We start from the raw sequence: 13,982 nt of genomic DNA on the forward strand, positions 1-13,982 counted from the left end.
TTCCTCAAGCTCCCTACCTACACACACACACACACACACACACACACACACACACACACACACGCCCTCTCCAGGGTAACCACTCATCTGCTTTCGGTCACTGTAGATAAGTTTACATTGTCTAGAATTTCACATAAATGGAATCTTACAGTATGTACTCTTCTCTGACTTATTGTGCTCAGCATAATTATTTTACGATTCAACCATGTGGCATGTATCAGTTGTAGATTCCTTTTTATTTCTGAGTAGTATTCCATTGTATGAATATACCACATTTCTTTTTTTTTTTTTTTTTTTGTGGTATGCGGGCCTCTCACTGTTGTGGCCTCTCCCGTTGCGGAGCACAGGCTCCGGACGCGCAGGCCTAGCGGCCATGGCTCACGGGCTTAGTTGCTCCGCGGCATGTGGGATCTTCCCGGACCAGGGCACGAACCCGTGTCTCCTGCATCGGCAGGCGGATTCTCAACCACTGCGCCACCAGGGAAGCCCCAATACCACATTTCTTTATCCATTCACCTGTTGATGGACATTTCAGTTGTTTTCAGTTTTTATTATTACAAATAAAGCTGTGAACATTTGTGTACAAATCTATATGGAATGAAATGCCTGTGTCATGTTGTAGACGTATGCTTACAGTAACCCATTTTTATTGTATGTTGCAAAAGTGTTAGTCCACCAAGGATTGGACATAAAACTGTTACTTCACAAAATGTATTTTGAGGAGTACTAGCCAGGGAGATGTGCAAAAAACTGGATGCCGTGGATCCAATCATCCATTGTTAGGAGAATGGATTATTAAAATGGGATATATATTTATTCAGAAGACTGCTTTATAACAATGAAAATAGATGAACGATAGCTACACTAATCAAATTGGATACATTGTAGGCATTTAAAGTTGAGTTTAAAAAGCAAATTGCAAAAGAATGCCTATGGAATGATTCCGTTATACAAATTTTAAAAACAAACCATATTAAATAATGTTATTTACAAATTCATACATATATGGTAAACTATAAAGAAAAGCAGGAAAATGGTAAATACAAAACTTAGGATAGTGCTTACTTGGGGAGGGGTTGGGGTGCAGCGAGGGAGATAGGATGACTGAAGCTTTTGAGGCTAATGGGTCATGGTCTATTTCTTAAACTACAGAAATTCATTTTGATGTTATTTTTTTGTGCTTATATTTTGTTATAAATTTTCTCGTGTATATTCAATATATAACAACAAAATTTAGAAAAATTTCTGAACAGTTGAAAAAGGAATTTGTTGAGCAAGACAGGTACCAATTATGAACCATCAAGGATAGAAAAAAATCCAAGCTTTAAGTAAATATATATTTGAATGATAGGCTATTAGGTATTACATTTGGAAAGATCAGGGGCATTAAACCAAACTATCATAGAATATTTAGTTAAGAAGTATAGAAAATACGGTGTGTTATTTATTAGAATGATGCCTTGTTGCCCTGTAATATGATTAAATCAGTTAAGGATATGTGGTAGATGTTTAAAAAAACCTATGGTCAGTCACATCAAGTTAAAAATGCATGTTTTTAATTTTTGTGATAAATGAAAAATGGTTTACAGAATGAAAAATCAGAATCAAAAATTGGTAATGAAATAACCTATGTTTCCCAGATGGATGGAATGTATAACTGGGTAGGAGTTAGGTTTAAAAAGCCAGAAAAAAAATGGGGGAAGTTAAGAAAGAGTTGAAAATTCTCACTAAGAGAAGATAAAATGGAATTCTTTGATAAAATCAACCTTAGGGCCTGTGCCTTGAGAAACTTCTGTGTTTTGTCTTTTTACATTTTTAATGGCTTAATAAGAAAAAAGATACAGAGGTTCAGTATTTCAGAAATGTGTGGGGAGCTGCTCTCCATGGAGAGGTGAACGGCCTGCTGAGTCATGCACAGGCCTGGGAGAACCTTCACGCTGGGAGGCAGCAGCCTGTCAGTGTTGGGTGGGGAGAGAGGGTGGGGACTGATATTAATAAACATTTACTGTGGATTTTATTTATACCTCTTATCTGATATCCTTACCTTTTAGACCGAGTCTGTTTTTACTTTTTTAAGGCAGACATTATTATGCATTTTCCACATTGGGTAACTGAGACACAGAAATTCAAAACCTTGCCAAAGATTGCAGAGGAGGCAGATTTAAACCCAAATACATTTGATTCCAAAGCTCATCTTTTTCCTACAATTAATAGCCAATACTTACAGTGAAATTACTGTATTTGCACCAAGAACAGCTCCAAGTGATACACAGATTTTCTCTAATCCTCACAACAACACTATCAGATAGAAATTATTATCCCCATTTTACAGAGGAGAACACTGAGGCACAGAATGTTAAGTAACTTCATTGTCATACAGTGAGTAAGTGGCAGAGTTGGTCCAGCTCAGGAGCCCATGTCTTCAACCTCCTTTTCCTCTTATGAGTACCTGTGCCTTTCAAGGATCAGGCTTCAATTCATTCTGTCAGGGAAACCTCATGGCCCCTAATAAGGTTTGAGCCGTGTGCATTGTGGAAACGGATTTCCCCCAGCTGGTTACTTTTGGATTGTCTCACTTACAATGATCCCTTCTTTTCTAATTGGACCGTACCCTCTAAGACACTTTGCTGCTGGAATACAGTGGTTTGGGAAATGTTTCTTAGCCAGTTCAAACAGGTTTAGCTAGTTTATTCCTATTTTTTTTGCGTGTGTGCTTTATGAGGTCCTTTGGGCTCATTGTTTTCCTCAGAGTAAGAATGAATCCTTAGTAGAGCTTTTAGTCCTCTTAAACTCTCAAACTTCATTCTTTAACTTGGACTTTCCTTAAGACTTAATTTAAAACAAATTTAACGCTGAATTTCCTGGCAGCTGAGGCGACAGAGAAATACAATTGGTCAAATGATTTTTATTATATGTTCAAAGAAGATAAAGTAGTTTCTTGGGGAGGATGGGTTTTAGTGATAGGCCATTTGACAACCCTTTCCTTCCTCCAAGTTAAATTATGTCTAAATATTCCCTGGAGCACTCAGCTCTTAGTGCCTGTAGTGGAGACTTTAAGGAACTGCCTCAGATAAGTCTTTAAAGACACTCCGTGGCTACGCTGTAATTCTTGTTTAGCAACACTTCAGTTTAGCTTTGCTCCTCTGGGGAAAGGCCAGGTTCTGGCTCACCCCCTCCTTTGTTCGGGTCTCTACTCAACGGTCACCCCACCCCCTTCTCTGATCGTCCTCTCCAAATGAGGCTTCCTCTTTCCCCACCTGCCTGACTGTCCCTGCGCTGTCCAACATGGAGGCCACTAGCCATATGTGACAATTAACATTGATTAGATTACATAAAATTAAAAATTTAATTCTTTGGTCATATTGCCACATTTCAAGAGCTCATTAGCCACACGTGGACAGTGGTTACCATACTGGACAATACAGTTGTATCATTGCAGAAAGTTCTATTTGGGCAGTGCTGTTTTATACTCTTACTCTGGATTTCATTTTCTTTTTAGAACTTTTCCAACATTATGCTACATACTTATTGATTTATGTTCCACTAGAATGCTTCCAAAGGCAGAGATGTTTTTCTAGAATGTTGCTAAATTCTCAGTGTCCAAAGCAGTGCCTGTTAACAGTTCTCTGTAAATACTTACTGAGTGAATGAACAAACGAATGAATAACTTTTAGTATTTCAAATAAGAATATTTTGTCTAATGTCCTCGAGGGACCTAGTATACTGTCACAATTTTTAAGATGAAAGAATGAAGATTCTGTAATCAAGGATCATATTTTAAAGATAATTTGATATTATTATATCAAATTATATATTATATCAAATAATATATTATATATATATTATGAAATATACTAGCCTAACTTTTGTCTTTCATATTGTGAAGGAGAATAAGCATGAAAATTCCACTTAACAGTTAACATATTGTCCTGAACATGAAGGTAAAAAAATACCAGTTTTCTTGGGATTAAGAAGTCCTGTGAGTAAAATGAGACAGCGAGGTACTTATTATATAGCTAAATGGACTTAACACTGGCATGTACCTGAAAGCAACTGTGATACATTGTGATGGAATATATTAAAGGTGATAGTTGTGCAATTATAGCTACACACATGATAGAAATCATAATACATTCTAAAATTGTATAGAAATGTCAGTTTACCTCAATTAATTTCAAATAAAAATTATTCATGAAATGATTGCAGTGCCTAAAAGGAATTTGCTATCTGAATAAAATATAACTAGAAGCATGACTGCCTTAGGTTTGCCTATAAATAGACAGCGAAGCTAGTTTTGTGATTTCTGCCAAGTGTGCAGCTTCAGTAGCCTTGGAAAAGATCGTTTCTCGGGCTTTCCTGGTGGCGCAGTGGTTGAGAGTCCGCCTGCCGATGCAGGGGACGCGGGTTCGTGCCCCGGTCCGGGAAGACCCCACATGCCACGGAGGGGCTAGGCCCGTGAGCCATGGCCGCTGAGCCTGCGCGTCCGGAGCCTGTGCTCTGCAACGGGAGAGGCCACGACAGTGAGAGGCCCGCGTACCGCAAAAAAAAAAAAAAAAAAAAAAAAAAAAAAGGTTGTTTCTCGCCTCTTGGGTCCAGCTTTGTTAGGAGATACTTGGAATGGTGGTGGAGGAGGCAGGTACCCGGCAGAGCCAGACAGGTCTGGTAAATCAGCTTCAACAATTAGGCAAATGATAGTTATCAGTTGTTGTCATGCCCAATTCCAGTTACCAACAATTAGGAATTGGGTAAAGTTGGAGTGTTTTCTCCTTCACCCTCCCTTTCTAAAATGCAGATATTTTCTGTAGTGTTAGTTCTCTGCGGATTTGCGAATGCAGATCATGGGGCATCTGTAGCCTGTGCTGGATTGGTATTATTTTTCTATTTCAAGTAAAAAAAAAAAAAAGCATGGTAAATGTCCTTGGATAACCTTGCATACTTTCAAATCAGGTCCAGTGAAGGGCCATGTTCCTCATAAAAATAATGACTAACTTTGGAAACCCCTATATGTTCAGTTAAGTTTTCTGAGCTGCAATAAATATGAATTAAGGATTCATCAAAATGTTTATATTTTCAATTTTAATTCTTGACTGTACTTTGAAGATCTGTTCTGTGTATATGTCTGAAATTTTTTATTTCCTTTGGTGCAGGATCCAGAGTACAATCCTTAAAACTTTACATCAAGGGTGGAAAGATAAATTCACTTGCTATTAAGACATTAGGGGTTGTTTTAGCCACCAAGAGAGCATTGCCTGTGTGCTGAGAATAATGTGAGAACCATAGGTGGCCTAAGTCTGTTAATCTTACTCAGGCAAGAGTTAAGAAAATGGCCCTGTGAAAGTTTTCTGTTACATAGATGTGGGAAAGTAGTTGTGAAAAAGAAGCAAGTTGACGTGCTTGACACACAGTTCATGCTAATTTGAAATTTTACTGATACTTAAGATGATAGTCAAGGTTCCTTTGCCAGTGTGAGGGTCTACTGAAGATGGAACCAGGTCACCATGGGGAGATGTGCTGCCAGATGTCTCCCCTCCAAAGATTTTTTTAATGGGTAATGAATTCAGCATTGATCTCACAGAATCTGATCATCACTGATAGAAAAGCAAGGTAAACATCACTTCCAAAGACAATTTTTCATCTGTTCATAAATCTATATGCTTATTATCACATGTGGAAGCTTGGCTACTCAAATAAGAATTTCCTTCTGTCCTGAGGCTGAGCAAGCCAAACACCAAGAGTATTCTGCTCTGCATAGATGAACATCAATACTGAAATATTTCTCAGTTGACGTTTAGGAATCATCTGTTGATTTTGATCCATGTAGAGATTCTAAGGAAGATAGTTTATTGAGCCATAGGCTTGCACGTTATTCATTTTTAAATTTTCTGTTTCTGTAGTATAATTTGGAGATGAATACCAGATTGTCTTTAAAATCACTAAATCATGCTGTTGAATACCAGATTGTCTTTAAAATCACTAAATCATGCTGTCTCCTCCTAATTTTATGATGTCCCTTTTAATGATTAACACAAACCTTTTCTGCCTTGAAGTGTGTAACAAGTGTGAAACTGAGAATTCCAGCCTTGTTTCTTTAGGACCTGTACATAGTCCAGAAGCATCATTTTATGACACTTAAAATTTTAAAATGTAGGGCTTCTCTGGTGGCACAGTGGTTGGGAGTCCACCTGCCGATGCAGGGGACGCGGGTTCGTGCCCCGGTCCGGGAAGATCCCACATGCTGCGGAGCGGCTGGGCCCATGAGCCATGGCCGCTGAGCCTGCGCGTCTGGAACCTGTGCTCTGCAGCGGGAGAGGCCACAGCAGTGAGAGGCCTGCGTACAGCAAAAAAAAAAAAAAAAAAAAAAAAAAAAAAAAAAATTTAAAATGTATATCACATCATAAAGCCATAGCACTTCTAATTGAATAGTGACCCTTTGGTGTTCAAGTACACATGTTCTTTATAACTGCATGTGCCAGTATTTTATCAAATCTATCAAATCCTTGAGGGCAAAGAGTACGTTTATTTACCTAACTTTTTATTTTGAAATAACTCTAGACATAGAAAAAGTTGCAAAAATACTACACTGAATTTCATTCATGTACCCTTTACACAGCTTCCCCAGGCAGGGCTCTCACTGTTGTGGCCTCTCCTGCTGCGGAGCACAGGCTCCGGACGCGCAGGCTCAGCGGCCATGACTCACGGGCCCAGCCGCTCCGCGGCATGTGAGATCCTCCCGGACCGGGGCACAAACCCGCGTCCCCTGCATCGGCAGGCGGACTCTCAACCACTGCGCCATCAGGGGAAACGGAAGCCCCCAGATGTTAACATTTTACATAACCATAGTACAGTTTTGGAAACCAGAAACTGACATTGCTACAATATTATTATCCAATATAAAGAATGTATTTCGGGACTTCCCTGGCGGTCCAGTGGTTAAGACTTCCCCTTCCAATGCAGGGAGCGATACTGTAACAAATTCAATAAAGACTTTTAAAATGGTCCACATCAAAAAAAAAAAAAAAGAAAGAAAGAAAGAAGGGGGCTTCCCTGGTGGCGCAGTGGTTGAGAATCTGCCTGCCAATGCAGGGCACACGGGTTCGGGCCCTGGTCTGGGAAGATACCACATGCCGCAGAGCAACTGGGCCCGTGAGCCACAACTACTGAACCTGCACGTCTGGAGCCTGTGCTCCGCAACAAGAGAGGCTGCAACAGTGAGAGGCCCGCGCACCGCGATGAAGAGTGGCCCCCGCTCGCCACAACCAGAGAAAGCCCTCTCACAGAAAAGACCCAACACAGCCAGAGATAAATAAATAAATAAATTTAAATCATATGGGCTTCTAAGAAGACCTCTGCTTAAAAAAAAAAAAATGTATTTCAGTTTTGCCAACTGTCCTACTAAAGTCTTTTTTTTCAGGTCAGGATCCAATCCAGGATCCCATTCTGCATTTAACTGTCATATTTTCTTTGTCTCATCTAGTCTGGAGGAGTCTTCCTCTATTTCTCCTGACCTTAATACTTTTGAAGAGTCCTGGCCAATAATTTTGTAGAATGTTCCCGTTTGGGTTTGCTTGATTTTTTTCTTATAGTAAGAATTGGCTTACTCATTTTTGACAGAAATACCACAGAAGTGACGCTGTTCTTCCCTCAGTGTGTTACATCAGAGGGTACACGATGTTAGTGTGTCTTGTTGCTTGCTGCTGAGCTAACTTTTGATCACTTAGTTAAGGTCTGTCACTGCACAGTTACTATTTTTCCCATTGGAATTAATAAATATCTTGGGAGGACATGCTTTAAGATATGCAGATATCCTGTTTCTCATCATAGTTTTTGCCTATTATTTTATATTCCACTGATAATCTATACCTGCAACTATTATTACCTGGTGTTTTCCAAGTAATACGCTGATGTCAAGTAATGCTGATGTATTTGATTTCTATTAGAATTAAATGATTTGAATCCTACTGTAAAGAAGAGCTATTCCTTCTCTTATTTATTCAGTTATTATGTCAGTGTGGGCTCATGAATATTTATTTTATTCTATGGATTATATGTTCCCCCAAATTATCCCAGATTTGGCCCTTGGGAGCCCCTTCATGTAGGCTCTTGTGTCCTTTGACATATCCACATCATTTTTTGTTTTTTTTTCGGTACGCGGGCCTCTCACTGTTGTGGCCTCTCTTGTTGCAGAGCACAGGCTCCGGACGCGCAGGCTCAGTAGTTGTGGCTCACGGGCCCAGCCGCTCCGCGGCACGTGGGATCTTCCCAGACCGGGGCACGAACCCGTGTCCCCTGCATTGGCAGGCGGACTATCAACCACTGCGCCACCAGGGAAGCCCCACATCATTTTTTTCAAAAGCATTTTGTTACCTGCTCTTTGGCACCACATGATGCACCAAGTTCGTTTTGCTCCAGTGAGAGACTCCATCATTTCTTCAAAGAGCCCTAGTTCTCTTAATTGGAGATTGATATTTAGAAACAAAATTTGGCTGCAGGGTTTGCTGACAGAGCTAGGAAATCTGTATACACACACACACACACACACACACACACACACACACACACACACACACACATACACACACACAAACAAGCACCTTTCTCTCTCCATCTATTGATCTGTCTATCTCCCTATTAAAGACAATCCTGATAATTCTAATTACAGCCCAGTACCACTAGTTTCCTTCTAGACTTCTCCCTTTCCTTATTTGCAATGCCTTTCTCCAACAGGGAGAAACCTGTCTTTCATTATCCATAATATATTTACTTAGTTCCTCAGCCCTAGTATACATGTAAAGAAGTTTCAGAATTGTGATTCCATAATCCCTGTGAGAAACAAATTTACTAACTATACTATAGTGTTTGGGTACAGTTCTTTTTGGTTTTAGCTTTACTGTATATAGCAAAAATACTGATTTCCTAAATCAGGTTAGATCTTTTCTTCTCAACCTTTCAGTGTGGTCTGTTCTTCATTCATTTGCAGTACAGTTGGGTTCATTTGTTACTATCTGTGTTCCATTTGGGTACCTGGACACATAGAGGCTGATTTTCATTATTATTTATTGGGGAGGTATGTGAAACCTTACTGTAGTTTTAAGAGTCAGAGCGATTTGAAAAGGCATTCTCAGAAAAGTGTGACTCCTATGAAATGTGATTCCCCTGTATAGCATTTCATTCCCTCATTCTTTCTACCCCATTCCCACTCACCCCCCGTAGCTTACCAATTTCATTACTTTCTGGCTTATTTTTCTGTATTTCTTTTTCCACAGATATGTTTTCTTATTCATTGGTTGCATTTGAATGTCTTTTTGTGGTACCAGACAGTTTGAAAGCTGTTTGATGATTTTTCTCTCTTAAGAGTATTGTTCATAATTTGGTATATTCTTACCACTAATGTATTAGAAAGCTAATGAAACTATTATTTTCTTTCTTGAAAATTTTTTTTTGGGATTTTTTCTGGAATGAAAATGAGAATATGAATTTTGAAGGGCTCATTAGCACTGAACTGTCTATTCCTTAAAAAGATTTGTCTAAAAAATGGTAACATAAAACAAGCAGCAATGTTTTTTCAAGTTTTAACCTGTTATATATATATTTTAGCAAACTACTTAAAATTTTTCTTTCTCCTTAATTGAATTTGAATTATTTCAAGTGTCAATGAGAGCTGCTAGCCTGTGAGATGAACTATGTATTTTTTGCATCTGGAAGTCTTGCAGAATACCTTTTCTTTTACACAAAGTAAAACAAATCATGTTCCCAAGTCTGTTGAATAGTGCAGTGGTGCATTTCACTGTGTGCTCTTTTTCTTTCCAAATCCTCTGCAGGCATTTGGGCAGTCCTTCTCCATCCACCGTAAGGTTGCTGAGGATGGAGAGACTCGGGAGGAAACGCTTCTGCAGGAGTCAGCATCGAAGGAAGCTTACTATCTAGGGAAGATCTTGGAGATGCAGAACGAACTGAAACAGAGCCGGGCCGTGGTCGCCAACGTGCAGGCGGAAAATGAGAGGCTCACAGCCGTCGTGCAGGATCTGAAGGAGGTAAACAAACAACAAACATATTCCATGTGAGAGAGCTGTGGGAGAGAGAAGTAAGATGAAATTCTTCCTAGGAGAGAGGAATAAAACCTTTTCTCTAATCAGAGGAGCTGTATTAAACAAGAAGCACTTGATGCCGATGCTAGCAATTTTTCTTTTTTAGTGAAATGACAGCTTGTTCTGAGATGAGCTTTTCTCTCTCTTATTGTTTGTAAAGAATTAAAGTACTTATTTATTGACTACTTGGGAATTGACCTTGCTATTTCTGCAGAGGTGTTAAGCATCACTTGCTTATCCTTTGGAGTATCAGACCTCCTCCTCCAAGTGACCCTAAGGTCACTTCCTCCCCTTTACCTGTTTCAATACAATGTGGAGAGGAACGGTTGGCTGTTATGCTGGGTGTCAGCACTAATTCAAAATGAATGTGGTGTTAGCACAGGACTTTCCTCACTGGGGAGAGAGATCCTGGGGGAGTGTTCTGAGGGGTCTTAGAGTCTGGTGATGCAGAACCGTAAACTCTTTTTCTGGCTGTAGACAAGCAGCAAATTTAGCTGGTATGAATCAGGTTAGAAGCCTTCTTCAGTCCCCGGGCCCTCCCTGGACTCACTCTTTCCCTTCAGCTTTTCACGTCGCAGTGTCATGTGCCAGCTGGTTTCAGAGTGGCAGTCATTCTGTCCTGGGGGAAGGAGGTAATGTTGGGGACAGAAATAGCCAAAAGCAGCTTCATCCACCAAACCCTTTTAAGAGCATTTTTGAAAACTTCATATTAAGTCGTTCACTCTATTTTTTGATTAAGAAAGCTATAGAAGAGGTGCAGATTTACTCTAATTCCTACACCAGTGCAGTGGAGGTTGACAAACAAATACCGGGTCCACTACCAAGTGGGCTCATTAACTGAGCGTTTTTTTTGTTTTAATTTATTTTTGGCTGCGTTGGGTCTTGTTGCTGCACGCGGGCTTTTTCTAGTTGCGGCAAGCGGGGGCTACTCTTCGTTGTGGTGCACGGGCTTCTCATTGTGGTGGCCTGTCTTGTTGCGGAGCACAGGCTCTAGGCACGCGGGCTTCAGTAATTGTGGCTCATGAGCTCAGTAGTTGTGGCTCGCGGGCTCTAGAGCGCAGGCTCAGTAGTTGTGGCGCACGGGCTTAGTTGCTCCGCGGCATGTGGGATCTTCCCAGACCAGGGATCGCACCCATGTCCCCTGCATCGGCAGATGGACTCTTAACCACTGTGCCACCAGGGAAGTCCCTATTGAGCGTTTTGATAATAGAAAAAGGTCAGATGAAAAAATTGTTTGATATTGTGAAATATAACCAAAGTAATCCACTGATACCTTTCTCTTGACATTAGTGACATATTAGAAATAAAGTTTCATTATTATAACATATAAGTTGTCCAGAATTTACCGGAATTTAATCAATAGTTTACATTTGCCTGTGTCCATATTACAATGAACTCAGTGAATGTTGACAGTAAGGTTTCTGCTTTACCTAGTTCATTGTCTTTGCACATGCCCCAGATATAGAAATATAAGTCTGGAGACAAAGAAAGGAGCCAACCAAGGGGAATATAGTGTTGGGTGCCAAAAAGAACCTGAGAGTTTTCAGGATGCCCTGCCTCATTTCCCTCCACTGCAAATGATTGTTAGAAAACAAAGCCCGTCTCCGGTTCTTCATTTGATGCATCTGTATGTGCTGGGTCTTCACCATCACTTGCTTGTCCTTTGGAGTACCAGACCTCCTCCTCCCAAGTGAACGCAAGGTCATATAGTGCCGTAGGCCACCTTCTTGGATTCAGCAAAGCCCAGAACACCCACAGGCAGAGGCCTCAGCAGCCATGGGCAGCAGGCTCACCACGTGGCGAGTTGGCAGAGAGGCTGTGATATGGGCAACCTGAGGGCCATGGGCACCCTCATGCCAGGTGCCCTGTGTATAAGGACTGCAGTCAATGAGTCAAGCAGTCTTGGATTACCAACTGGGTGGATCCCCTGAAAGCTACACAAGCCCACCGTGTGCGGCAGTTGCAGCTGAGGAAAGAACAGCAAAGGTTGAGGAGAGGGTACCACAGATGCTTGCCTCTTTCGATGGAGCCATGCTTGAGTGCAGTTTCCAGCGAGTAGATGTATGATAAACATCAGGAGTCGATTATTAAGAATGAGGATGCAAGTTAGGAATAAACTGAGGCCACAAAGGAAACAAAATGCTGAGAAGCCCTTCATTCAGATCTGTTCTCAAATTTTAGTGAGCACCAGAATGGCCTAGAGAGCTCATCAAAACACTAGTCTTGGGCTCCACCCCCTAAAATTCGGATTCAGTGTACTAGGTGGAACCCAAGAATTTGCATTTCTAACAAGTTCGCAGCAGGTAGAGACCACACTTTAAGAACCACTAATGTAAACTGCTTTGCCTGGCTTAAAGCTGGGCATGGGAGTATCATAAGGCTCGCAATTTGGGGAATTGTTGAATGATCACTTGGTTATGATCCTTTGACTTCTGTGCATTTTCAGTAGTTGATTTGTCGTAGGACAATAACTTGTTACGTCCAAATTTATGTATTTTTTTAATCTAAAACAGCTCAAGACAGTTTAGGCATTTGGGTTTGTCAATAACTAAAAGGAAAGAAAACAAACCACGGGTGGTCAGTTTCCTGGTCTTCTAACTGTGCCAACAATTTATCTGTTAATATTCTTTCTGATGGGCTGAAAAGCTAGTGAGTGGTATTACTACATCCCAGAGCCCTGCTGTTTTTCATGCAGACCTTGCTTTAATGGCGCTAATAAAATTATTATTAGCATGTAGGGCTGAGGACGTTTGTAAAAGGAGAAAAGGCATAAATTCTATTTCTTGGTATGTTGATACAGACTTTTGATGGCCGGTGTTAAGTTCGAATCCCAGATTTGTTTTTATTGTAGGCTTAGTTTTATTTGTCTTCTTGTATTCTGGGTATTGATTGGTACATAGTGACTGGAAGAGAGATGATGAAACAGAAAAATCATGACCTGATGGACCATGAGAAATAGACAAGGATAACCAATAAAGAGCGTAGTAAATCATCAGCTTGACAGATGCTGTGTGAATTTTTTTTTCTTTTTGGCTGTGCCCCACGGCATATGGGATCTTGCTTCCCCTGACCAGGAATCGACCCGTACCCCCTGCACTGGAAGTGCGGAGTCTTAACCACTGGACTGCCAGGGAAGTCCCTGTGTGAATTTAATAATTTAATTAATGGAATTATTTTTATTTACTAAAAGGACTAATCTCTAATTTCAGTAGGATCATTGGTACTGGCAAAGGTGCCCGTGTGTGTATATGTGCTGTGTGTGTTATGGAAGCTTTACACTCATATTTGCGCACGTGTGTGTATGTATATTTAATTCCACAACCAAATTCTTTTCCATATATGGTATGTATAGGGCAGTATAGTGGAAAAAATGGAAACATTTCTGAATTAGGTATTAGTCAATATTCTAGTCTCAGCTCTGCTAAAAGTTTTAGAATTATACTCATGGTATTTGTCAAAGATTAGTTTAGTATATAGTAAATACACAATAAACAAACTGTTATCATCAATAACTTTCTGCATCCTCCACAGAGCTATTGTTGAAGATATCATTTATTATGTAGATCCATATTCTTAGGTTAAAGAAACATTAGGTAAATACCTCTTTGAATTTATTGCCTTGAAAATTCTTTCCGTTGAGATATGAATCAGGTGGTAGGAATTATAGTATGTTTTTATTATTGCTTTGGTTGTTAAAAACCTCCAGCACTATATGTCACTGTAAAACCTTAGATTTTTCATATAATTCTCATTTTTAAACATTTTTATCAGCCTTATTATATATGTGTTCCTAATGGTAAACTGCTTTGAATGAGATTTTTAAGTACAGGGAGTATAAAGAAAAAGTGTCACCCAATCAAAGAACCAAATCGGAGTTAATCTTAAACAAGTTAGGTG

General features: G+C 40.1%; 1 protein-coding gene across 6 annotated transcripts in view; it reads left to right on the forward strand.

The window, feature by feature from the left end:
- Positions 1 to 13,982, forward strand: part of BICD1 (BICD cargo adaptor 1) — a 199,502-nt gene that overhangs the window by 82,417 nt on the left and 103,103 nt on the right. For all 6 annotated transcript variants that reach the window (XM_059080854.2, XM_059080855.2, XM_067009050.1 and 3 more), the window contains exon 2: positions 9,819 to 10,031. In XM_059080854.2, coding sequence (XP_058936837.1) covers positions 9,819 to 10,031 — 213 coding nt within the window. The remainder of the gene's footprint in view (positions 1 to 9,818; positions 10,032 to 13,982) is intronic.

The sequence above is a fragment of the Kogia breviceps genome, chromosome 12 (assembly GCF_026419965.1).
Source record: "Kogia breviceps isolate mKogBre1 chromosome 12, mKogBre1 haplotype 1, whole genome shotgun sequence".
In the NCBI taxonomy this organism is placed as follows: Eukaryota; Metazoa; Chordata; class Mammalia; order Artiodactyla; family Physeteridae; genus Kogia; species Kogia breviceps.